The following is a 27,731-nucleotide window of genomic DNA, read 5'->3' as shown; positions in this document are numbered from 1 at the left end:
GATATGTTAATAGAGTGAGATAATGAAAAAGTGGGTTGTAGCTCTTATGGAGCCAAGTGACTTTCATGGATCAGTTGGGCTAAATGGCTGATTTGTGCTGTAAGTAATTAGGAACAGTGGAATTGAATGCATCAAATTTATGGATGTTTTAACATCTTGTAAAGAACCTGCGTAGCACCACGTTGTGCATGTACTTTCTTACTAAATATTTCTTTGCAGTTCCTCAGCCATTTGACATGACGATGCGGGAAAGTCAAAAGAAAATTCAGCTTCTCAGATCCAGACTATTGCTGGAAATAGAGAAGGAGCAATTGGAAACACAGGACTGGGAAGTGACAGAATGCCAGAAGAAATTCCGGGCTCTTCCTGTACCAGCTCATGTTTATCTTCAACTTTATGAAGAAATGAATGAACAGAATGAGGAAAGGAGAAGAAGAGGACGAGAGAAGCGGAAAGAATTCCTGATGTCCACACAGAAACCATTCAGTTTTACTGAGAAGGAAGAGGAGGAGAAAAAAGAGAATGAGAAGTTGAAACTACAGATCAGTGAAGTCATACCAGAAACGGTGAAGAAGGCAAAACTGATAAAGAAAATTCCACTGTCTGTTAAAGATCCAACAGTAAGCGTGAAGCTAAAAGGTAAGCTGAGTAACTGATTATAGACTAGTCATTGTAAATATGTATTGCATTGTGCTGAAGTATTCAGACCACGCTACACATAGGAACTAAAACAGAATTCCCCATCTCCAGATGGAATAGTAACCTGATCTCTGGCATCTGCCTATGCTGCCTTGAGAGCAGTTAATGGCAGAAGTGGGGATAGGAAATCTATTTATTTTCTCTTCATTGCGTTTTTGTTTCTGGTCCTGACTCTTCCAGTGTACAAGAGAGGATATTTGTCGTAGAAATCCTGAGAACAAACTAACATGCTGCCTATTGCATGTCATAGTCATAGAGGTGTACAGCATGGAAACAGACCCTTGGGTCCAACTTGTCCACCCCGACCAGATATCCCAACCCAATCTAGTCCCATCTGCCAGCACCCGACCCATATCCCTCCAAACTCTTCCTATTCATATACCCATCTTAAATGTTGCAATTGTACCAGCCTCCACCACATCCTCTGGCAGCTCATTCCATACACGCACCACCCTCTGCGTGAAAAAGTTGCCCCTTGGGTCTCTTTTATATCTTTCCCCTCTCACCCTAAACCTATGCCTTCTAGTTCTGGACTCCTTGATCCCAGGGAAAAGACTTTGTCTATTTGTTGTGGTTCTGTTTGCCGAGCTGGGAATTTGTATTGCAAATGTTTCGTCTCCTGTCTAGGTGACATTCTCAGTGTTTGGGAGCCTCCTGTGAAGCGCTTCTATGATGTTTCCTCCAGCATTTATAGTGATTTGTACCTGCCGCTTCCGGTTGTCCATTCCAGCTGTCCGCTGCAGTGGTCGGTATATTCGGTCCAGTCGATGTGCTTATTGATTGAATCTGTGGATGAGTGCCATGCCTCTAGGAATTCCCTGGCTGTTCTCTGTTTGGCTTGTCCTATAATAGTAGTGTTGTCCCAGTCGAACTCATGTTGCTTGTCATCTGAGTGTGTGGCTACTACGGATAGCTGGTCATGTCGTTTCGTGGCTAGTTGGTGTTCATGGACGCGGACCGTTAGCTGTCTTCCTGTTTGTCCTATGTAGTGTTTTGTGCAGTCCTTGCATGGGATTTGTACACTACATTGGTTTTGCTCATGTTGGGTATCGGGTCCTTCGTCCTGGTGAGTTGTTGTCTGAGTGTGGCTGTTGGTTTGTGTGCTGTTCTGAGTCCTAGTGGTCGCAGTAGTCTGGCTGTCAGTTCAGAAATGTTTTTGATGTATGGTAGTGTGGCTAGTCCTTTGGGTTGTGGCATGTCCTCATTCCGTTGTCTTTCCCTTAGGCATCTGTTGATGAAATTGCGGGGGTATCCATTTTTGGCAAATACATTGTATAGGTGTTCTTCTTCCTCTTTTTGCAGTTCTGGTGTACTGCAGTGTGTTGTGGCCCTTTGAACAGTGTCTTGATGCAACTTCTTGTGTGTGTGTTGGGGTGGTTGCTTTCGTAGTTTAGGACTTGGTCTGTGTGTGTGGCTTTCCTGTATCAGTCCTTGCCTTTCCAAATACATGTACATCCTGTCCCTCAGGATTCCCTCCAACAACTTGCCCACCACTGAGGTCAGGCTCTCCGGTCTATATTTTCCTGACTTGTCTTTACTGCCCTTAAACAGTGGCACCACGTTAGCCAATTTCCATTCTTCCGGCACCTCACCTGTGACTATCGATGATCCAAATATCTCAGCAAGAGGCCCAATAATCATTTCTCTGGATTTCCACAGAGTTCTCGGGTACACCTGATCAGGTCCTGGGGATTTATCCACCTTTAACCGTTTCAAGACATCCAGCACTTCCTCTTCTTTAATCTGGACATATTGCAAGATGTCACTTTCTATTTCCCTACAGTCTATATCTTCCATATCCTTTTCCACAGTGAATACTAATGCAAAATACTCATTTAGTATCTCCCCCATTTTTTGTGGCTCCACACAAAGGCCACCTTGCTGATCTTTGAGGCATGTAGTTGTTGAATGTCATACATGTTCCAAAACACACCTATTTATTTGATTTTCAATTACATGTGTCAGATCCATGCTGGCACTTAAAGTAATTCCTATTTCAGAATTATTCCTAATGGCAGACTAGGTCTATGCTTAGCAACTCTTCATAATAGCACAGCTGAGATTCCAGTTGTGCAGTGTCTGAATTTTGCTTATCTTTTCAATGCTATGATATCACCTGTAGATACTAGCAAGTGTATTGCTAAGTATACGTTTATTAAAATGCAGACTTTTTTCCTGTTTCTCTATTAAAGAAGAGGAGCTGTTCAGAAAGATCCGCATACAGATGCGAGCTGCAGATTTACTCAAAAGTGCTTCTTCACCTATAAATCTTCATCCTTACAAAAAGGAGCTGGCTAGATCAAGCTCTATGAAAACCAGAGAGGAAAAGCTGGGATTCCTGGAAGATGAACCAAAGTTCAAGCCGAGGATAAATCCAGACGTTCCTGATTATGTAAAACTCTACAAAGCTTTTCAAAGAGAAGCGAGAAGAAAGGAGCCGGTGAAGGAGCCGACCAAATGTGTGCCCTTTGAACTTCATACATCAAAACTAGCACCACGGCAAAGCAACACAAGTGAAGTTGTATCAAAGGTAAGCTTTTCACTGCAATGCCACAGGTTCGAAGTTCCTCTCAAAACTGAAGTATATTAATATCAACAGCCAAATACATTCCAGAAATCCCAATCTAGATATATGGGGGGTGGATCTTCATCTTCACTTACTGAGCTATAATCTGGCAGAGCAGATTACTTGTCGTTTATGACTATGCCATTTCTCAAGGGATTCCTCCTACTTTCCACTGAAACTGCAACAGAAGAGCAGGGAACATGCTGAAGTTTTATCATTGGGAGTTTACTTACAGGTCATTCTCTTCTTTTGCAGTCCCCTGGGATTGAGGTGAATTGCTTTCATTCTGGTTCATAAGACTTATCGGCCATCACACAACCCACTATGAATACTGCAACACAGAGCAGCCAGTGCTTGAAGGGTTGGGAAATTGAGGTGTTCGGAGGGAAGTACAATTCCTCCAACGAATTAACTTAGCTTTTACGCATTCCCAATGAAGTTTCTAGATGTGTTGCGTGCTTCCCAAACAAATTTTCTGTATTTAGGTTGGTCACAAACCAGAGACTCCCATGAGTTGACAGGGATACTTGAGCTCTTAGCAGATGCTTTAAGGACATCCCTGAAATGTTTTTGCTGTCGTCCTGTGAGTCATCTCTGTGACCAAGTTCCAAATTGAGCAGTTGCTACAGGAGTGGGGCACGCAAACTAAAACTGGCTTTGTGTAAGTAACGCCTTAATGTTGGACTGTTTGGCTTTGGAGAGGATGCTGCTGTTGGATCATCTTTCTTGCCACTGGATTTGGATGATCTTAAGGTACCACTTGCACCTTTCCAGTACTTTCAGGTATACATAAATATATAAATTATATGTGTATGCCATATTTACACTTAATGATTTCAGGTAAAGGTAAAATCTCCATGGTCTTCCCAGATCATAGGGCTGCTGTCTCATTTAGGCAGACATCTAGTATTGGCTTTACCTGATGGTCATAACACCTGAGGGGAGATATTGAGAAGAACAGTTCTTCAAGGTAATTTGAACTGGCGCAGGAATTGAACCCATGCTGTTGGAGTCACTCTGCATGGCAACTATCTGTCCAGCCAACTAAGCTATTCCAGACTACAAATGTAACATAGAGTTGGCTGTAGAGTGCACCTCTAGTGAGAAAACTTGTTTGAGTTGCTGAAGTTTATCAGTTTATAAGTATGAAGCAGAGTTTGTACTTTTTTAAAGTCAGCATCAAGCAGTTCCATGTTCTATCTGAGGTTGTATCCAAGGTCTAGGTTCAATATGTGACCTGTACTGAGTTAGCTATTCATGGTTGGAGATATCGATATCAAGATTTACCCTGTGGATCATACAGATTGCTTAGCGGTAATTCTGTTAAGCACAGCATGGAACAGACTCAATACACTTTTGAAATAATGCTAATGTGTGTCCAGTACCCATGGCATTGAGAGTCTTGAGCAGCAACAGCATAACTTTGCTCTTTGATCCTGGCATTGAGGAAAGAGAAGGCAAAATATCTAGCAACAGTGACCACCTTCCAGCACAGGTTGTGTGTGTGTGCTTGGCTAGAAATGTCTCTTAGATACCTGTAATCTCGTCACCATACCCTATCACCAGAAACCAACTTGCAAGAAGCCTATTCTTAGTACAAACCCAATTCATCCAAATCATTTAAATCAATATTTTTATACTATTATTCTGTGTTAGTTAGATGGCTTCATTTAAATTAATGGATCATTCATGGATTTATTAAAATAGAAAATTATTTTGAATTATCGCAGTAAACACTAATCAAATATTATGGTTCTGATGGTGACTGAGTGAAAATGAAGCCCTCGATTGCATACGTGGGCTCTTTTGGTGTAACTAACATGCATTTAACAACTTAATTACCTAACTTTAGTGCAAGTGCAATAATTTGACTTTATTTCACATTAAAAAGGGTTATATCATTATACAATTCTTGTGTTAAATAATTATGATATTGCATAACTCTTTTCAAACATAAAATGGTTACTCTGCTGTTACATTAACAGGATTCTCATCAGAAAGTTAAGACTCATTTGAATGAAAACAATTCTTCCAGTGGCATTCATTCACTATCTTCTGATACACTTCCTACCTACACAACAGATGCTGCAAGGAAAAGGCACTCAGCTGTCAGGTAAATCAAAATTAGAAATTAAACAGAAACTCTCATTAGTAACTCTCATAGTTGGTAAGTTTCCTTCCTGAATAAAATTGAGCAGCCTGCTGAGCCACTTTATAAGATAACCATAAGTTCATCATATTGCTGAGAGTTTGGAGTCACACAGGCCATATCAGATTAGGATAGCAGATTTCCTTCCCTAATGGACACTTAAACCAGATAGGAGTGGTGCTGGAAAAGCACAGCAGTTCAGGCAGCATCCGAGGAGCAGTAAAGTTGATGTTTCGGGCAAAAGCCCTTCATCAGGAATTCCTGATGAAGGGCTTTTGCCCGAAACGTCGATTTTACTGCTCCTTGGATGCTGCCTGAACTGCTGTGCTTTTCCAGCACCACTCTAATCTAGACTCTGGTTTCCAGCATCTGCAGTCATTGTTTTTACCTACTTAAACCAGATAACTTTTTATGACACCCAGTGTTTCACTTTTTCTACAGACTTTTTTGATTAGTGAGGATTTGGAGGTGCCGGTGTTGGACTCGGGTGTACAAAGGATGTACAAAGTTAAAAATCCCACAACACCAGGTTATAGTCCAACAGCTTTATTTGAAAGCACTAGCTTTCGGCGCACCTCTCTTTCATCAGGTGGTTGTGGAGTATGAGATTGTAAGACATGGAATTTATAGCAAAAGTTTACAGTGTGATGTAACTGAAATGATATATTGAAAAAGACCTGGATTGTTTGTTCAGACTTAACAATCTTATAGAGGGGGCGGGGTTGCCTGGTTAGTTAAGAACAAAATTAAATCTATGGCACTGAATGACATAGTGTCGGATGATGTGGAGTCTGTGTGGGTGGAATTGAGGAACCACAAAGGCAAAAAAACCATAGTGGGAGTTATGTACAGACCTCCTAACAGTGGTCAAGACGAGGGGCGCAACATGTACCGGGAAATACAGAAGGCATGCCAGAAAGGCAAGGTCACGGTGATCATGGGAGACTTCAATATGCAGGTGGACTGGGTAAATAATGTTGCCAGTGGATCCAAAGAAAGGGAATTCACGGAATGCTTACAGGATGGCTTTTTGGAACAGCTTGTCATGGAGCCCACGAGGGAGCAGGCTATTCTGGACCTAGTGCTATGTAATGAACCAGACTTTATAAAAAATCTTAAAGTAAGGGAATACTTAGGAAGCAGCGATCATAATATGGTAGAGTTCAGTCTGCAGTTTGAAAGAGAGAAGGCAAAATCGGATGTAATGGTATTACAGTTAAATAAAGGTAATTATGAGGGCATGAGAGAGGAACTGACGAAAATAGACTGGAAGCAGAGCCTAGCGGGGAAGACAGTAGAGCAAAAATGGCAGGAGTTTGTGGGTATAATTGAGGACACTGTACAGAGGTTCATCCCCCAAGAACAGAAAGATTATCCGGGGAGGGATTAGACAGCCATGGCTAACAAAGGAAGTCAGGAAACGTATTAAAGAAAAAGAGAGATCCTATAAAGTGGCCAAGAGCACTGGGAAATCAGAAGATTGGGAAGGCTACAAAAACAAACAGAGGATAACAAAGAGAAATAAGGAAGGAGAGGATCAAATATGAAGGTAGGCTAGCCAGTAATATTAGAAATGATAGTAAAAGTTTCTTTCAATACATAAGAAACAAACGACAGGCAAAAGTAGACATTGGGCCACTTCAAACTGATGCTGGAAGCCTAGTGATGGGAGATAAGGAATTAGCAGGAGAACTTAATAAATACTTTGCATCGGTCTTCACATTGGAAGACATGGGTAATATCCCTACAATTAAAGGGAGTCAGGGGGCTGAGTTGAGTATGGTTGCCATTACAAAAGAGAAAGTGCTAGAAAAGCTAAAAGGTCTTAAAATTGATAAATCTCCTGTCCCTGATGAGCTACATCCTAGAGTTCTGAGGGAGGTGGCTGAGGAAATAGCGGAGGTGTTGGTTGAGATCTTTCAAAAGTCACTGGAGTCAGGGAAAGTCCCGGATGATTGGAAGATCGCTGTTGTAACCCCCTTGTTCAAGAAAGGATCAAGACAAAAGATGGAAAATTATAGGCCAATTAGCCTAACCTCGGTTGTTGGTAAAATTCTAGAATCCATCATTAAGGATGAGGTTTCTAAATTCTTGGAAGAGCAGGGTCGGATTAGAACAAGTCCGCATGGATTTAGTAAGGGGAGGTCGTGCCTGACAAACCTGTTGGAATTCTTTGAAGAGGTGACAAGTAGGTTGGACCAGGGAAACCCAGTGGATTTGGTCTACCTAGACTTCCAAAAGGCCTTTGATAAGGTGCCACACGGGAGGCTGCCGAGCAAGGTGAGGGCCCATGGTGTTCGAGGTGAGCTACAGGTATGGATTGAGGATTGGCCGTCAGACAGAAGGCAGAGAGTTGGGATAAAAGGTACTTTTTCAGAATGGCAGCCGGTGACAAGCGGTGTCCCGCAGGGTCCAGTGTTGGGGCCTCGGCTGTTCACATTATATATTAATGATCTGGATGAAGGGACTGGGGGCATTCTAGCGAAGTTTGCCGATGATACAAAGTTAGGTGGACAGGCAGGTAGTACTGAGGAAGTGGGGAGGCTGCAGAAGGATCTAGACAGTTTGGGAGAGTGGTCCAGGAAATGGCTGATGGAATTCAGTGTGAGCAAATGCGAGGTCTTGCACTTTGGAAAAAAGAATACAAGCATGGACTACTTTCTAAACGGTGAGAAAATTCGTAAAGCCAAAGTACAAAGGGATCTGGGAATGATAGTTGAGGATTCTCTAAAGGTAAACATGCAGGTTGAGTCCGTGATTAAGAAAGCGAATGCAATGTTGTCAATTATCTCAAGAGGGTTGGAATATAAAAGCACCGTTGTGCTACTGAGACTTTATAAAGTTCTGGTTAGGCCCCATTTGGAGTACTGTGTCCAGTTTTGGTCCCCACACCTCAGGAAGGACATACTGGCACTGGAGCATGTCCAGCGGAGATTCACACGGATGATCCCTGGAATGGTAGGTCTAACATACGAGGAACGGCTGAGGATCTTGGGATTGTATACATTGGAGTTTAGAAGATTAAGGGGAGATCTATTAGAAACTTACAAGATCTAATAGAAACTTACATGGCTTGGAAAGGGTGGATGCTAGGAAATTGTTTCCGTTAGGCAAGGAGACTAGGACCCGTGGACACAGCCTTAGAATTAGAGGGGGTAAATTCAGAACAGAAATGCGGAGACATTTCTTCAGCCAGAGAGTGGTGGGCCTGTGCAATTCATTGCCGCAGTCTGCAGTGGAGGCTGGGACGCTAAATGTCTTCAAGGCAGAGATTGATAAATTCTTGATGTCACAAGGAATTAAGGGCTATGGGGAGAATGCGGGTAAGTGGAGTTGAAATGCCCATCAGCTATGATTGAATGGCGGAGTGGACTCGATGGGCCGATTGGCCTTACTTCCACTCCTATGTCTTATGGTCTTATACTGCACAACCAAATGATGAAGGAGCAGCGTTCCAAAGGCTAGTGCATTCAAATAAACCTGTTGGACTATAACCTGGTGTTGTGATTTTTAACTTTGATTAGTGAGTACAGTGATACTGGGACACTGGGGCCTTATACGTTATATTATGAGACATTTGTGGAATAAACAGGAGGAAACTCTCTCAATGGAACATCACTTTAAAGTGATTGGCAAAAGACGCAATACCGACATAAAGAATATTTTTTTTTATGGACCAGGTGGTTATGATCTAGAATGCAATGTCTAAATATGGGTGAATGCAGATTCAAAAGAGAACTGGATAATTTTCTGGAGAGGATAAAAAAGCACCCTATGGGTAATGGGTAGGTAATAGGGGTTGGTGAATTGCTCATGCAAGAATTCAACATGGACATAATGGACCAAATGGCCTACTGTGTTGTGATCATTTTAGGATTTTTAAAATTCCAAATTTGTTTAAACTTAAATTTCCTGACTGCCATGGCGGGATTTGAACACTTTTTTTAATGTCTGGATTATTAGTCCAGGCCTAGTCATAGAACTTTACAGCATAGAAGGAGCTCTTTGACCCAGTCATCGAATGCCCATCCACTCTAATCCCATTTTCTACTACTTATTCCACAGCCCTGTTTCTATAGCATTTCAGGTATTCATCTAAACACTTCCTAAATGTTGTGAAGTTTCCTATTCTAACACTCTTTCAGAAAAAAAAATCTTGCTTAAGGTAGAGGGCAGGTGGTTCCAAAGGGATTTAGGTCTATGCTGCTAGAATACTAGTTTTGATCACAAGGCTACAGTAGAGTCATATAGATGTACAGCATGGAAACAGACCCTTTGGTCCAACTCGTCCATGCCGACCAGATGTCTCAACACAATCTAGTCCCACCTGCCAGCACCCAGCCCATATCCCTCCAAGCCCTTCCTACTCATATAGCCATCCAAATGCCTCTTAAATGTTGCAATTGTACCAGCCTCCACCACTTCCTCTAGCAGCTCACTCCATACACGTACCACTCTCTGTGTGAAAAAGTTGCCCCTTGGATCTCTTAGTGTATCTTTCCCCTGTCACCCTAAACCTATGCCCTCTAGTTCTGGACTCCCTGACTCCAGGGAAAAGACTTTGCCTATTTACCCTATCCATGCCCCTCATAATTTTGTAAACCTCTATAAGGTTACCCCTCCGCCTCAGACGCTGCAGGGAAAACAGCCCCAGTCTGTTCAGCTGCTCCCCATAGCTCAAATCCTCCAACCCTGGCAACTCCTTGTAAATCTTTTCTGAACCCTTTCAAGTTTCGCAACATCTTTCCGATAGGAAGGAGACCAGAATTGTAACAGTGGCCTAACCAATGTCCTGTATAGCTGCAACATGACCTCCCAACTCCTGTATTCAATACTCTGACCAATAAAAGAAAGCATACCAAATGCCGCCTTCACTATCCTATCTACCTGCAACTCCACTTTCAAGGAGCTATGAACCCGCACTCGAAGGTCTCTGTTCAGCAACACTCCCTAGGACCTTACCATACTCCAGAGATTTTGTATAAATTCTCCTTTAGGTCAGTAATTAAGTTAAGAAAATGTAATTGAGTTTTTGAAAAGATGACCAAGTGTATTGATTATACTGATGTAGTTGAAGTGGTTTACACAAACGTCATAAAGCCCTTTGACGAGATCACACATGGAAGGTTGGAAGGCATGGAATTTTAAAAATCCTAAAAATTAACAGCCTATGAGATCCAATGCAAGTTGACAAACATGGTCCAAAATTAGCTTACAAATAGTGCATTGAGTATAGGAGTTAGGAGTTGTGTTGCAGCTGCACAGGATATTGGTTAGGCCAGTTTTGGCATACTGTGTTCAGTTCTGGTCTCCCTGCTGTAGGAAAGATGTTGTGAAACTTGAAAGGGTCAGAAAAGATTTACAAGAACACTGCCAGGATTGGAGGGTTTGAGCTATAGGGAGCAGCTGAATAGTGTGGGGCTATTTTCCCTGGAGCGTTGAAGGCTGAGGGGTAAACTTCTGGAGGTTTATAAGATCATGAGGATAGGGTGAATATTCAAGGTCTTTCCCTTGGGTGGGGGAATCCAGAACTAGAGGGCATACGTTTAAGGTAAGAGGGGAAATGTGTGTGTGTGTGTGTGTGTGTGTGTGTGTGTGACCGCGCGCGCGACGATGTTGTGCCGATCATGTGTCCTCGCTTACGCACCCATCCAGGTACCTATCCTGTTGCTGCTTAGCGGCCACCAATGATTCTGACTCTGCCACTCCCACAGGCAGCGCATTCCATGCCCCCACCACACTCTGGGTAAAGAACCTACCCCTGACATCCCCCCTATACCTTCCACCCTTCAACTTAAATTTATGTCCCCTTGTAACACTCTGTTGTACCCAGGGAAAAAGTTTCTGACTGTCTACTCTATCTATTCCTCTCATCATCTTATAAACCTCTATCAAGTCACCCCTCATCCTTTGCCATTCCAATGAGAAAAGGCCTAGCACTCTAACCTATCCTCGTACGACCTATTCTCCATTCCAGGCAACATCCTGGTAAATCTTCTCTGCACCCTCTCCAAAGCTTCCACATCTTTCCTAAAGTGAGGCGACCAGAACTGCACACAGTACTCCAAATGTGGCCTAACCAAGGTCCTGTACAGCTGCAACATCACTTCACGACTCTTGAATTCAATCCCTCTGCTAATGAACGCTAATACACCATAGGCCTTCTTACAAGCTATATCCACCTGAGTGTCAACTTTCAAAGATAAGATAAGATAGAGCAAGTTGGACCAAAGGGTGTGTTTCCATGCTATACAGTTCTGTAACTAAATAGGAGGCAAAGGGTGATTGTGGAGAGTTGTTGTTGTGATTAGAAGCATGTGACCAGTGGTGTAGCACAGGCATTGGTGCTAGGACTCTTTGTTGTGTACATTAATGACTAGGGTGTGAATATAAAAAGTAGAATTAGTAAGTTTGCTGATGACATGAAAATTGGTGTTGATAGCAGGATTGTCTCGGGCTACAGTCTGAGGAGGTGGGGTGGGTTTTTGATTTGAGGTGCACAGAATTAAGAGAGGCACAAACAGTAAATTGTGAGAATCTTTTCCCCTTGGTAGATGTGTCTTAAGACCAAAGGATATAAGTTTAAGGTGAACTATAAATGGTTTCGAGAAGATCCGATAAAAATCTTTTTCACCGAGGGGGTGGTAGAAATATGGAACATATTGCCTGAGAGGGTGGTGGAGGCACATACTCTCTCAACATTTAAGAAGCATCTGGATGAGCATTTAAAAAGCCAGAGCATAATAAGCTATTGGTTAGGTACAGATAAATGGGATTAATACAGTTTGGTGTGTGTTGGTCAGCAAAAACATGGTGGGCTAAAGGGTCTGATTCTATGCTATGTAACTCAATGACTCTGAAACCTGGTTTCTCCATCTAATTTCACCCTTTGTACCATTTTCATGTATTTCCTCTGCACAATCTAAGGTTGTGTCCTTCTGCTACAGTATGGTGCTGAGAATTTGGTACAAAATTCTGAGCAGGCTCCTACGTTTAAAAGCATTTAGTACAGATTTCTTGATTTGGTACTCTATTCATAAAGCCAGGGATTATATGTGCCTCTGAAAATGTGTACACAATTATTCTCCAATATTTGTACCTGTAAGTCCTTTAAAATTTGGTTACATCGTTGCTTCCTACCAAAATAAATCACTTCACACTTCCTTACATTAAACTTAATCTGCCAGTGTTTCCCCAGATTGAATATGTTCTCCTGAGGTGTTATTGGTAAACTTCCATCTTGAATACAATTTAGTGGATTGCTAAACCATATGAGAAGACCACTAAGAATCCACATTGAGGAGTCTGGGTTCTTCCAGCCCTTTGTGCTTCTAATTCAAACTTCCAGCATACACATTATTTCATCTTGCTTTGAGGATGGTTGCAATAGTTTAAAGGGAAGAAGGGTTAATATTATTTTGAGCAAATATGATCCTGGCAGATTTGAAGAAGAGTAGGACAGTACCTGAGAAGAGGAAACCGCTAACAATATTAGCTATTATGAGCCAGGAAGAAAAGTGGTTGGTCAGCAGTTTGATTGAAATAGATTTGAGGAAGCAGGTTTCCTGGAAAAGACAAGCTTGGAGAGAAAGCCAACAAATTATACCAAACAATGGGCAACTACATTGAGTTGTTCACTTGTATACCAGCCAATAACATCTACATTTAAACAGCAGCCAAATATAGCTCACACTTGTGAAATATCCAACAACTTACTTTTACATAGCAACTAATACCTTGTGTTACAGCAACAACGAACAACAGCCAAAATCAACAATTTATACATTTATGTAACAGCCAACACCAGCAACTTGAAGTTCTGTTACTACCAATAACAACTGAATAATCATAGGGGCAAGTACAGCTTACACTTCAGAAACATTCAACAATAACATACTCTTGTATGGCAGCCAACAACAGATCACATTTATTAATAAGCCAAGTGCAATGTACACTCTGCCAATAACAAAAACTCAGATATCATCTTAAATTTACATTTGTACGATAACAAACTGTAACCATGCGTACACAGCACATTTTATAGAACAAATGGCCTGTCATGCTCACTAGGAATTTAAAGAACACCAAGTCAGAAAAGAGATGTTCCAGGAGATGATTGAAGCCCTGTAAGGGTGGCCTGTACCTGCTTATACCAAAATGGCCCATGCCTGCTTACACGAAGGATGACGAAAAATAAGCAAAACCAAACTGCCTGGTTACATAGTGAAACATAATGGTACTTTGAACAGGACTACTCCAAGGTCATGAAGGGGGCCCTACGAGAAACCATCTGAAACAGTTTTGATAAGAGGCTGCCTAAAGACAGACAAGTGATTGATCCTAGCCTCATTAATGAAACAATGATTGTCCCAGTGAATAAATAACATCAGGTATGAATCTCAGCCTGTGAGCCAGCCAGATTGACTCCCTACGCAGCTGAAAAGACAACAGCTAAAGTTATTTTGTAGTTAGTTGTTTCTTTGAAGTTACTCATAACTTTTAACTAGAACCTATTTGTTAATATTTTCAGATAATCATAGAAGTAGTTTTCAACATAAGAGGTAGATACACATATAACCAAAGTATAATACAACCATTAGGAAAAAAACCCACTTAAACATAGATGTGAATGTTAATTAGTCTTAATAAACCTCTTCTGTTACGCCCTGAACAAACTAGATTGTTCACAGCCCATTTATTACAAAGTGCTAACAGTAGAAGTAGCTGTATAACTTTACACTTTATAACTAACTTTATAACCGAAATCAACATTACAAATCTTATAGCAAGTAGTTAAAATTAACTTTTGTATTTTTACATATGTGATTAGGACTGTGGGAAATACAATGACTAACAGAATTTGAGCAGTCCTTAGAGAGATAAGCAAGCCTGAGTATATTTGAAGGACTATAACCAATAACTTTGGAATGTGGATGCATTGGAGGATCCCAAAGCCTTGAAATAATAGTGTCTGATAAACACCATAAGATCTTAGGAACCTGGAGTTGTCCATGGGAATGCCCATCATTGATTAGGTATTTTACACAATTAGGTGTATGGAATTAAGGGGGAAGAACAATGACTATACTGTATTTGATTATTGTAATACAAAATATATAAATATGCTGTACTTTACTGTAAAGATCAGAATGTGCCATTGATCACTGTTTTGATCTGAGCCAAAGATTAAGGGAAAAATTGCTTTCTCACCTTGAGGCGAGAATAAGGGAAGATCCTTCAGGCCTCTCCTTGCATCAACCAGTTTATGCTTAGATAACAGTTTTCCATTTGCCTAAATCCTGCTTTGTGGTCTGTTAAGGTAGCCTCCAACAGCACAGTAGAAGCTTTATGTTTTGAGGAGGATTTTGAAGGTGGAATGGGAAATGGAGGAATTTAGGAATAAAGGTCGATAGCAGAAACATGATGCCAGAAGTTTCTATTTACTGAGGGTGGACCATGAGGAGTAGTAACAAACAATAGACCACCATCAAAAGAATGGCATGTGCTGAGAATAGAGGTAAAGAAATTGATGAGTAACCATGTAAAATATAAACAATGATGTTAAAATCAGTGAGTCACTAGAGGTTTGCAAGGACAGGAATGATGGGAACTTGGGAAATTATAACATACAATTAGCAAGGCAATAAATGCATTGAAATTCTACAAATTGAATGAAGATGAGGAGGCACTGAAGAAATTGAGGCTGAAGTTTCCAAAGACCTGATTGGCACTTTCTGTGATAGTGGCTGTGTTAGCAAAATAGGCAAAGTAATAGAGGTACTGCTTCAGATATTGCATTTGAAGCTCCATTTTACTCAGTCAAACAGGACACCGGTTTTATGGACTGAGTGAGCAGCAAGGAGGTGGAGTTGGAATTTGTGCCTCAGACACCAAGAGATGGCAGAGAGAGTTGGATAATTCCCTCAGGTACCAAGGCCAGGCAGGGAGAATTGCATTTGGGAGATGTGCAAAGCTAACTACAAAGAAATTAAAACCTGACAAGGTCCTGTCAACCTGTGGTTTTTATGGAGGCACACAACCAAAGGTTTGAGTCTCAGAGACTCAGTTGGTAACACCCCTTTTAAACAGATGCGTGCCTCCATTTTAATAATCCTATTATCTTTAAGCCAGTTTTGCTGGCACCAGGAAGCTTCAGAATTAAAGGGAGGCAAGAAAGAATGGAAATGAGGAAAATGCTTTGTCAGCAGTATTGTGGGCCAGTAGGAGTGTGGTAGCCCAGATCACTGCAAATGTATAATCTCTCTGACCCTGCCCAATGGAGACTAACTGAAGACTGGAGAAAAAAATCATGTGCAAAGATCTGTTCAGACTAGCAAGGAAGAAGCCTGGTAGAAAGAACAGAAAGACACGTACATTTTTTTGAGTTAGGTGAATCACTTTAAGCATTGCTATGTTGTGCCATTTTAACAAATTAATCTGATTTTATCCCGTAGAAAATCTCTAGAAGAACGGGACAAACAAGCGCTCGAGAAAGCTCAATGGATGGAGAAGTACAAGATGAATACCAAAGGCATGAGCAAAACTTTATTGACACGGGCTAAAGCTATGGACCCTCATCAAAGCTTGGCAGAGACCTACAAACAAACATTGAAGCAGTATAGGTCTGTTCAGTTCTTACTGTGCCACTTTTCTATACAGAAATGAGAATGTGTTGTAATAGCAATAATATAATAAAATTTGTTATCTGCTATGTATATCTAACGATAAGATGGCACATTATTTATAGCCATGTTCAATTGCATGTAAGAGATCAGTTGGCAATATTGCATTCCGCTGTGACCTAAAACCAAAGATGTTCTTTTTTGTCCCTTGTGATTTGTGAAACCTCTGTGTTCATAAATTCTAACTGATCAATTGTTGCTTCAGACAGCGAGATTTCAAGCGGAAGAAAGAATACATGAAGGAAATGGAGGAGATGAAGAGACGAGTCCGTAGCAGACCGTTCCTCTTTGAACAAGTTACTCAGGTGAGCAAGTAAATGATTGCAAGTAGTAAAACTCAAAGCTACAAATACAAAAGCAAAATACTGTAGATGTTGGAAATCTACAGTAAAAGACAGACAGTGCTAGAGACACTCAAAAGGTCAGACACCATTTGTGGAAAACAAATAATTAACGTTTCAGATCAATAACCTGTCAAGAGGACATTACGAAAATGATCACTTGAGTGAAATATACAGAGGTGATCATCACCTGCCATAGATATTATAACTATTAAACAAGGAAACGAGAGATAATTAAGCAGAAGGTTGAAAATTATTTAAGTTTAACACCCTCACATGGAAGTGTGCAACATAGATCTCTCCTCAGCACTGTTTTTTTGGTTTTAGAAAAATGCTACATCCGTAGCTGAGAGACGGTACCGTGAAACATTGCGGCAAGCTGGAGTGGATGAAGAATTTGTGGAGGATAAAGGAAGAAATACAGCATCTATCCCTCTGACAATATCGGATGAAGAAGACAACAGCTTTGACAGTGAAGACAGGTAGAATGTTTTGTTGCACATACTAGAGATAATGGGCTATTACAAAACTCTGGCAAATAACTTAATTATGAATTACTCGTCAAATTGTAAAGAAATTGAGGGTTTGGTTAAGAAAAAGAAGGAAGCATATGTAAGGTATAGACAGGCTAGATCGAGTGAATCCTTAGAGTATAAAGGAAGTAGGAGTATATTTAAGAGGAAAATCAGGAGGGGGACATGAGATTTGGCAAATAGAATTAAGGAGAATCCAAAGAGTTTTTACAAACACATTAAGGGCAAAAGGGTAACTAGGTAGGGAATAGGGCCCCTCAAAGATCAGCAAAATGACCTTTGTGTGGAGCCGCAGAAAATGGGGGAGATACTAAATCAGTATTTTGCATCAGTATTTACTGTGGAAAAGGATATGGAAGATATAGACAGCAGGGAAATAGATGTTGACACCTTGCAAAATGTCCACATTACAGAGGAGGAAGTGCTGGATGTCTTGAAACGGGTAAAGGTGGATAAATGCCCAGGACCTAATCAGGTGTACCCTAGAACTCTGTGGGAAGCTAGAGAAGTGATTGCTGGGCCTCTTGCTGAGATATTTGTACCATCGATAGTCACAGGTGAGGTGCCGGAAGACCGGAGGTTGGCAAATGTGGTGCCACTGTTTAAGAAGGGCGGTAAAGACAAGCCAGAGAACTATAGACTGGTGAGCCTGACCTCAGTGGTGGGCAAGTTATTGGAGGGAATCCTGAGGGACAGGATGTACATGTATTTGCAAAGGCAAGGACTCATTAAGGATAGTCAACATGGCTTTGTGCATGGGAAATCATGTCTCACAAACTTGATTGAGTTTTTTGAAGAAGTAACAAAGAAGATTGATGTGGGCAGAGCAGTAGATGTGATCTATATGGACTTCAATAAGGCGTTCGACAAGGTTCCCCATGGGAGACTGATTAGCAAGGTTAGATTTCATGGAATACAGGATGAACTAGCCATTTGGATACAGAACTGGCTCAAAGGTAGAAGACAGAGGGTGGTGGTGGAGGGTTGTTTTTCAGACTGAAGGCCTGTGACCAGTGGAGTGCCACAAGGATCGGTGCTGGGTCCTCTACTTTTTGTCATTTACGTAAATGATTTGGATGCGAGCATAAGAGATACAGTTAGTAAGTTTGCAGATGACACCAAAATTGGAGGTGAAGTGGACAGCAAGGAGGGTTACCTCTGATTACAATAGGATCGGGACCAGATGGGCCAATGGGCTGAGAAGTGTCAAATGGAGTTTAATTCAGATAAATGCGAGGTGCAGCATTTTGGGAAAGCAAATCTTAGCAGGACTTATACACTTAATGGTAAGGTCCTAGGGAGTGTTGCTGAACAAAGAGACCTTGGAGTGCAGGTTCATAACTCCTTGAAAGTGGAGTCGCAGGTAGATAGGATAGTGAAGAAGGCATTTGGTATGCTTTCCTTTATTGGTCAGAGTATTGAGTACCGGAGTTGGGAGGTCACATTGCGGCTGTACAAGACATTGGTTAGGCTACTGTTGGAATGCTGTACATCTCGATCACTCTCTGACTCTAAATAAATATTTTGCTGGGAGGATGATATTTGGGGTGGTGGTGAGTAGCTTTACATGGACACTTGAAACAAATGATAAGAAGTGGTTTGTAGTACTATTTCCCAAATTTTCAACATTGTTTTTGCCATTCAGGGTAGTCCCATATCATGCCTCCATGCACCCATCTGACTGAGGTCAGATACCCCTTGGTGTAAGAAAACAAATGGTTGGCTTCTGAGAGAAACAAAATACAGTTAACATTGTATTCTATTAGATAGCACACTTTATCTTTGAAATCATCAAAAGAAATATACGAGATGGGAAGGAATTGTGTAGTGTGAAATCAGAAGGAGTTGTGAAATAATGTAACAGTTAAACGCCATTTCTTGTGATTTTTCAGCATAAGGTCAGAAGAGATGAACTGAAGGTCAAGCCAATGTTTTCAATGTAAAGTCTTTTCCCTGGCATGGGGATGTCCAGAACTAGAGGACATAGGTGAGAGGTGAAAGAAATAAAATAGACCGAAGGGCAATTTTTTCACGTAGAGGGTGGTGCATAATTGTAATGAGCTGCCAGCGGAAGTGGTGGAGGCTTGTACAATTACAACATTTAAAAGGCATCTGCATGAGTATATGAATAGGAAGGGTTGAGAGGGATATGGGCCAAATGCTGGCAAATTGGACTAGATTAATTTAGGATATCTGGCATAGACAAGTTGGACTGAAGGGCCAGTTTCTGTGCTGTATATCTCTATAACTGTACCTCAAACTTTCCACAACAGCATATCCTTCACATTTGTATTTAGTCTGCAGAGTCTGACACTGGTTCTTTTTGCAGCACATTATAAGTTCCTGATCATATGCTGGTCTTTGGGAAGTATGTGGAAATAATGGGCCAGTAACCCCCAAGAGATCATTCTTATGGTATGTTGCATGAGAACAAGGAACCCAAAAGAGTTTGATGCACATGAAATTGCAACTTTAATTCTTTTCGTGCCTATACGTTTTCATTGAGAAACCTTTTGTGTAGGTTCCACTCAAAGCATCAACCTTGCTTCTGTTAGAGTCATAGAGATGTACAGCATGGAAACAGACCCTTCGGTCTAACCCGTCCATGCCGACCAGATATCCCAACCCAATCTAGTCCCACCTGCCAGCACCCGGCCCATATCCCTCCAAACCCTTCCTATTCATATACCCAGCTGAAAATGTGTTGCTGGAAAAGCACAGCAGGTCAGGCAGCATCCAAGGAGCAGGAGAATCGCCATTTCGAGCATGAGCCCTTCTTCAGAAACTTCCTCCCTATTCATATACCCATCCAATGCCATTTAAATGTTATAATTGTACCAGCCTCCACCACTTCCTCTGGCAGCTCATTCCATACACAAACCACCCTCTGTGTGAAAAAGTTGCCCCTTAGGTCCCTTTTATATCTTTCCCCTCTCACCCTAAACCTATGCCCTCTAGTTCTGGACTCCCTGACCCCAGGGAAAAGACTTTGTCTATTTATCCCATCCATGCCCCTCATAATTTTGTTCCTTGAAGAAGTTTTCCTCCTCTCTCTACAAGAATCTCAATGAGTCTCTCTCTCTCTCACTGCAACCCCTATGTCATCTCCTCTGATTCACCTATTGTACTCTATGCTATTTTCTTCCCACCCCCACCCCCCTCTCATTTATCTCTCCGCTCTGCAGACACCCTGCCTCTATTCCTGATGAAGGGCTTTTGCCCGAAACGTCGATTTTCCTGCTCTTCGGATGCTGCCTGACCTGCTGTGCTTTTCCAGCACCACTCTAATCTATACTCTTGTTCCTTGTTTGTATGTTAGAAATAGTAGGAGTCTGCGGTATAGGAGCCAGCAAATAATGGTGTGTGAGCCAGTCCTCCACCTATTTTCAAATAGTGCCAACTGACCAAGGACAATGGTACACACTGTTACTGAGCATCAATGGTGGAGGGGATGAGTGTTTGAGAATATGTTGGCAGTCAAGTGAATTACTTTGTAATAGATGGTATCAAGCTTCTTGAATGTTGTTGGAGCACGGAAGTGGGGAATATTATGTTACAATCCTGACTTGTGCCTTGTAGATGGTGGACAGGCTTTGGGGCACTACATTTCTCCTCTACATCGGGGAGACTGGACGCCTCCTTGCAGAGCGCTTCAAGGAACATCTCCGGGACACCTGCACCAATTAACCCCACCACCCCGTGGTCCAATATTTCAACTCCCCTTCCCACTCTGCTGAGGATATGCAGGTCCTGGGCCTCCTTCACCGCCACTCCCTCACCACCCGATGCCTGGAGGAAGAACGCCTGATCTTCCGCTTCGGAACACTTCAAACCCAGGGCATCAATGTGGACTTCACCAGTTTCCTCATTTCCCCTCCCCCCACCTTACACCAGTTCCAACCTTCCAGCTCAACACTGTCCTCATGACCTGTTCCTACCTGTCAATCCCCATTCCCACCTATCCACTCCATCCTCCCCTCTGACCTATCACCTCCATCCCCTCCCCCATACATCTATTGTACTCTTTGTTACCTTCCCCCACCCTCCTCTCTGACCTATTACCTCCCCTTCTCCCCCCCCCCAATTTATCTCTCCACCCTGGAGGCTCCCTGCCTCAATTCCTGATGAATGGCTTTTGCCCGATTTTCCTGCTCCTCGGATGCTACCTGACCTGCTGTGCTTTTCCACCACCACTCTGATGTACTTTGGGGAGCTAAGCAATCAGTTTCTCACCACACTGTATCCACAATATTTATATATCTAGGCTAGTTCAATTTCTGGTTAATAGTAAAGTCCAGGACACTGCCAGGAGGGAATTGGGTAATGCTATTGAATGTCAAGGAACGATGGTTAATTTCACTCTGTGATTTCATTGCCTGGCACATATGTTGTGTGTATGTTACTCGCCCCTTTTCAATCCAAATCTGGATATTGTCTTGCTGCACTTGGACACGATAAACTTCGGTGTGTGAGGAATGACAAATAGTGCTGAACATTGTACAATCATTAGCAAATAATCCCACTTCAAAGGAAGGTTATTTATGAAGCTGCTGAAGATAGTGTCCTCAGCCCAACTGAATAACTTGGGGCTCTTGTGGTGCAGTGGTGGCAACCCTAGCTCTGAGCCAGAAAATCTGGATTCAAGACCCACCTGCTCCAGAAGTGTGTAAAAACATCTCTGAGCAGGTTGGCTAGAAAATGCCAAAGCTGAGGAACTCCTGCAAAGATGTCTTGGAGGTGGGATGACTGACCTCCAATAATCACAGCTATTATCCTTTAATGCAAGACATGATTCCAACCTGTGGAGAATATTTCCTAATGACTCCAGTTTTGCTTGGGCTCCTTGATGCTTCATTTGGTCATATGTGGCCTTGATGTCAAGGCAGTTACTCACATCTCAGCTCTGGAATTCAGCATTTTTGTCTGAGTTTGAACCAAGGTTTTAAATAATGTCATATGATGACTGGCACTGGCAGAACTGAAACCAAACATAGTGATCAGCTTAGATTACTTACAGTGTGGAAACAGGCCCTTCGGCCCAACAAGCCCATACCGACCCTCCAAAGAGCAACCCACCCAGACCCAGTCCCCTACATTTACCCTTTCACCCAACACTACGGGCAATTTAGCATGGCCAATTCACCTAACCTGCATGTTTTTGGACTAAGCAAATGCTAAGCAAATTCTGCTTTATGGCCATTGTTGATGATACCATCCATCACTTCATCCAGCAACTTGGAAGTTGCATTATTGAGTATTCACCATGTTTTGAGGGAAAGAATTACAGATTTCTATTAACATACCGTGCTCTAATTTCAAGATTATGCCCCCTCTTGATTTCCCATGCCAGAGGAAAGTTACTTGTACCTATTCTATTGAATCCCTTTATTAATTTAAATGCTTCAATGTGTTTATCCCTATCGTGTTCGCATTTTTAAAAAATATCTTGTGGTAAGCTGAATACCCAGGTGCTAAATCATTGGTCTACAGAAGTTTTAATTCATGAATGGGAACTAAATAACTTGCTCAGGTTGGTACTTGGCAAGGATGGCATTTGACATGTTTGAGATTTAAGATTTATTTTGTGAAATCTAGTTCTGAACTTTCAAAACCACAAAATGTGAGATGATTCAGAGCTAGATTTGCAAAAGAATCACTGGAATTGCTGTAATAAATATAGCAAATTCGCATCACTTATCGGTTGATTTGATATGCATCTGTTCCTTTTGAGGATCCCACTTATGCTACTTGGCTCTAATTAAGAACTAAAGGCAATCTGCATTTTGTTCCATAGCAGAGAAAACCAGGAGAGTGACGAGACAAGTGAGCCTTCAGAAAGTATCAAACCAGTGGGAGTAGATGAGGAAAAAATTATTCCAAAGAAGGATGGAGAACAAGATGACGATCCTTACTAAGAAATTCAAACTGTAAATAATAGTAATCGTTCTAGCCTTCAGTTAAAAGAAAGACAACAATAAATTATTCACTCTTTCTACATTAGGTTTGCAATTACAATTACTCCAGCCTGTGTTTTGATGTAGATATGTTAGCAAGCATAATGTGAGCCAATTACCAATGTACACTATACCTTGGAAACATATCATTTCAGAATCCAAGCACACACAGCTCTTAAAATTACTGACGTAGCATTGATGAACTACCTGAATTTTGCTTTGATCAGTTTAATATATTATTTCACAAGTTACATCCATGTCTCTTTTGTACATTTAATGTAAAGTTTTGCATTTGACATGTTTGAAGGACATAATGTACTTGAGCGAAGGACGTTCCTGCTGGGTATCGACGTGTTAATAAACTAGAAAGTAAAGTATACCTTCTCTTAAGAAGAGGCTATTCAGTCTGTTAAGACCATTGATTGTAAGAACTATCCAACTCTTTGGAACACCCCTACTTTTTACTCCTGCTCCCCCGACAGCCCTTCAAATGTTTCCTGTCCTTAAATCCAATACTTTACATATTCTAACTGAAAACTAGGTAACCAATGACTCTTTTTAGCACTACTAAATAATAGTAAAAATAAATCTGTTAAGCTTAGAGAAAGCACACTAAAAATGAGCAATTCCCTATTCTATTATCCAATAACTGAAGAAACTAAGGAATTTCCTTTTACACGTTCAGCAGCCACATCTGTAAAGATTTTGGTTTGATCATCAGCATCAAGGTAATGCATGTTAGTCTAGAATGTTGTCATTCTGTCATTGATCAGTATTGACAATCTGACAATGCACATAGGCTGGACAAACTAATGCTTTCCCTGCTTAGATTAAATAGACTATAATCAGACAGGAAACCGTAATGCATGATGGCAGTGGAGTAGGGTTCCTGAGCAGGAGTGCATGTGCACTGCTTTTCTTTCTTTATTTTATTGTTTTTTTTTATTCCTTTCTCACTTTTTTCTTCCCTTTTTTTAAGTTCTTTTTAGCCTTTTTTACCCCTCTGCTTCCTTCTGGAGGGAGCTGTCATAGAGGCAGTGGTGGCGATGGCAGCAGCTGGGGACCAGGAGCGGAGACGTTGTTAGTTGTCGATGAGGTGGCTGGTGTGCCTGGGCACAACTCCGGCAGTCGGTGGCATAGCGGCTGAGTCCAGAGTGGGGCTCTGCAACTCTGTGTGGATAGGGCCCAATGTGTGGACTGAAGACAAGGCCCCAGTGCTCCGACTGGAGGTGAGGTCCTGCGTGGACTGAGGTGGAAGGGCTGTAAATTGTGTACTTTTTCTTTATTTTTCTATTTTATTTGTCTGAATTTTTTTTCAAACTTATTTTAAAAAAATTTTATACCAAAGACTCTGCACTTATGGCATCACCTTAGGTACAAAGATACTTAAGTGGCGACTTGTAATCTTTTCACTGTACTTATGTAATGTAGGACTGTGAGATGAGCAAAAATTTCTTCACTCAAAACCAGTAGTGAACATGTGAAAATATCTACCACAGAAGGTTGTGGAGGCCAAGTAACCTGAATATATTCAATGAAGACAGACTTTCTTTGTGATTTCAAAGGCAATGGATATGGGGTGAAAGCTTGAATATAGCAATAAGGTACAGGATCAGCCATGATCACACTGAATTTCAGAGCAGATTTGAAGGGCTTATTCTTGCTCTTAGTTGTGACCCTGTCACTAACATCCAGCACATAAAAACTATCAACAATCCATTACTTCAATCGAACTAACTCCAAGATGATAGTGGAGTAGAACTCCTGAGCCAGAGCCTGGTAGCCTACAAACCCATCAAACGCTCTAAAACAGCAGCTAATGAACTTGAAAGACCCTATACAGACAACAAACAAAACTAATGTCATTTACAAAACACCTTGCAAAAACTGTAACGAACACTACATTGGACAAACAGGCAGAAAACTAGCCACCAGGATACATGAGCATCAACTAGCCTCAAAAAGACTTGACCCACTCTCACTAGTATCCTTACATACCGATGAGGAAGGACACCACTTCGACTGGGACAACACGTCCATCCTAGGACAAGCCAAACAGAGACACACACGAGAATTCCTAGAAGCATAGCATTCCAACCGGAGCTCTATCAACAAACACATTGACTTAGATCCCATTTACCACCCCCTGAGAAAAAGAACAGGAAATGACACCACCAATCCAAGGAAACCTAAACACATAAATAGAAAGTGGAGGCTTATCCGGAGGCTCACTGATGATGTTACCTAATATGGTGATGAAACCTCTGAAAACAAACTTTCTAGCTCAGCGAGCAAACCTACATCTAGAACCTCAACCTGAGCTACAAATCTTCTCAAAACTCGCTAACATCCCCCTTTCCCAAACTATTGCCATTCAGATGATAATTGGCCTTCCTGTTCTTGCTATCAAAGTGGATAACCTCATTTATCCATAAATTTCATCTGCCATAATTTGTCCACTCAACTTGTCCAAATCACATCGCAACACCTCCGCCTCCTGCTCACAGTTCACTCTTCCAGCTTTGTCTCACCTGCAAATTTGGAGATATTACATTGAATTCTTTCATCTAACTCAATGTATTTTGTGAATAGCTGAAGTCCAAGCAGTACTGATTCCTGCAGGACCATAATAATCGCTGGCTGTCACTTGGAAAAGGACCAGTTTATTATTTCCTTTGGTTTTCTGTCTTCTAATCAGTTCTCTATCCGTCAGTATATTACCCAATCTAATGAGCTTTAGTTTTACATGCTAAAGATTTTTGAAGTATTTGTCCTGCCCCTCTACATGTACAATAGATTACCCTTTAATCTCTTACAAATGCATCACTTGCAGTTCCAACTCATTAATAAGTAAGTTTCTTCTCTGGCTAATGTTTGTTCAATTTATCTAGGCTACCAATTACTAAGTTATGAACACAGCAATTAATATTAGTTTAAAATGTCCATATAACCTTTTTCCTGGGATTAAAAAACATGAATAACTATCCATTCAAGGTTTTTAAAAGTTTATTTTAACACTCCAATCTTCAGGTTTTTGTTTCTTTTTAAAAATTTGTTTTGCTATGCGAACTAAGTAGTGATGTTTAAAAAAAAAGACTCCTTTTCACAAAATAAATCAGAATCTGAAACCGTCAAATGCAAGTTTAAAAGAAAGTCTCAAGTTTTTATCTTCGTGCACAACCAGGTTGAGGTAACAACGTATTATTGTGAGGGAAGAAAATACTTCCAATCTACTCGTCCTTTCCTTTTTGTTCTCCTTGAACTATGAGACTCTATTGACAGAAGTAACTTTACTACTGACTTATTCTCTCTGCACTCTATTTAAATAGTACCTTCTATGTAGTAAAACATTGCAAGACATTTTGCAAGAGCTTTGATCAAGCAAAATCCCTTCACAGCCAAGCTCAATAATCCTACCTGTTTAGTATCAGAAGCTGGCATCTTTTTTGCCTCGTAAATGTCTCTGAATTTTACTTCAGAAAGTTATTTGCTTATGAGAAAAAATTATTCCAGTGTACAACAGCGAGATCATTGAACCGATTTGCCATTCCTTATTTTTGTTATGGATTAATTGTGTTTCTTTTTGTACACAGTGTTTAGATTCAGCTTTTAACTGGAAAATGTATTCATTATATAATTGGCTAGATCGATGGGTCACATGAACTCTCATGCAAGTCATAGTTTATGATAGCACTCTAAATTAGTCCCTTGCTACAGAATACAGAAAGGTTAACTATAGTTATGCTCTTAAACATTGTTCTTATTGCTGTAATTGTGATTTTTTTTTTCAAAAATTCTCTTGGAAAGTAACACTATACACATTTTACTAGAATATTCACTAAATAATGTTCACTCCTTATGTTGTCTATAGTGTATTTTTTGAATTGCATATCATAAATTTTGATCAAAAATATGTTAATATTGCTCACAAGTTTAGAATCTTTATTTTTGCAGAAATATAAGATCAGCTGGCAAGTGCACAGAATGCAGCAACCTACATGTGGATAATTATTGTTCCAATCAGTTGTTCCAGAGTCTGTCTCACACCTGTTCACTTAACACAACTGACCTTACGTGTTTTACAAAACGTTTCACTCTGAAAAGCAAATACCATTCTATCTATATAAATAAAATTATCTAGCCATGGATTGTTTTTCATCATTATTTCTTCCTTGATCAGATTCTCTTCTGGTAACCACACATTCATAATCCGCATTACTCTGAACCAATTCCGCTTCCTACCAATTATTCTCACTGGTGATCAAGAGTGTGCTGGACTAGGTCCATGTCCTTTCATCTACTATCTCAGCATGGTTATCTGTGATCTAAATTTCATCACGGAGATAACCATGCTCCTTTCCACCTCCCAAGGCAGCCTTTTCACAGCTTCTAAACTATGCCTCCCACTTAATCCCAGACCCAGTTTTGATTCATCCTCGTTAGGGAACAGATGGAAAGGTAGCTAATTATCTCTTTACTTCCCTTAATTAAGAGGATGTGGATGCTGGTTTAAAAGGAAAATGAAGCAATGCTCCAACAATTCAACATTCTATGACAGGATAAAACTACACATCTCCAAAACCAAACTAAATTGTATAATTTGTGTTTTAAAAAGCCAAGTACTTCCTCAGAGACAGGAAAAACAATAACAATAGCTGATGGACAAGGTATTCAATTCTTATGAAGGCAAAATACCACCAGCACCCATCTAGGTGAATTGTTTGTGTTGTAATTTTGACAATTCTCCTGTAGCTCTTGTATTGGTATAGAGTTGCATTAGCAGACACCCAGGAGAGCCTGTACTTTT

General features: G+C 41.0%; 1 protein-coding gene across 10 annotated transcripts in view; it reads left to right on the top strand.

Annotated features, from left to right (window-relative positions):
• fam161b (FAM161 centrosomal protein B) overlaps positions 1 to 27,070 on the top strand; it is a 47,025-nt gene extending 19,955 nt beyond the window's left edge. For 4 of the 10 annotated variants that reach the window (XM_087989638.1, XM_087989636.1, XM_087989635.1 and 1 more), the window contains exons 4-10: positions 220 to 639; positions 2,892 to 3,229; positions 5,251 to 5,378; positions 15,869 to 16,036; positions 16,302 to 16,401; positions 16,765 to 16,919; positions 20,550 to 21,016. In XM_087989638.1, the coding sequence (XP_087845764.1) occupies positions 220 to 639; positions 2,892 to 3,229; positions 5,251 to 5,378; positions 15,869 to 16,036; positions 16,302 to 16,401; positions 16,765 to 16,919; positions 20,550 to 20,778 (1,538 nt within the window). In that variant the 3' untranslated portion in view covers positions 20,779 to 21,016. Of the gene's footprint in view, positions 1 to 219; positions 640 to 2,891; positions 3,230 to 5,250; positions 5,379 to 15,868; positions 16,037 to 16,301; positions 16,402 to 16,764; positions 16,920 to 20,549; positions 21,017 to 22,764 lie in introns of those variants that run through there. The other 6 variants (XM_087989634.1, XM_087989633.1, XR_006312694.2 and 3 more) reach the window with 5 other exon arrangements.
• The last annotated feature ends 661 nt before the right edge of the window (positions 27,071 to 27,731 follow it).

The sequence above is a fragment of the Chiloscyllium plagiosum genome, unplaced genomic scaffold (assembly GCF_037043375.1).
Source record: "Chiloscyllium plagiosum isolate Xiang-an unplaced genomic scaffold, Cpla_swu_hap1 HiC_scaffold_8, whole genome shotgun sequence".
Taxonomy (NCBI): Eukaryota; Metazoa; Chordata; class Chondrichthyes; order Orectolobiformes; family Hemiscylliidae; genus Chiloscyllium; species Chiloscyllium plagiosum.
Note: the sequence above shows the minus strand (reverse complement) of the source record. Positions and strands in the feature narration are given on the sequence as shown.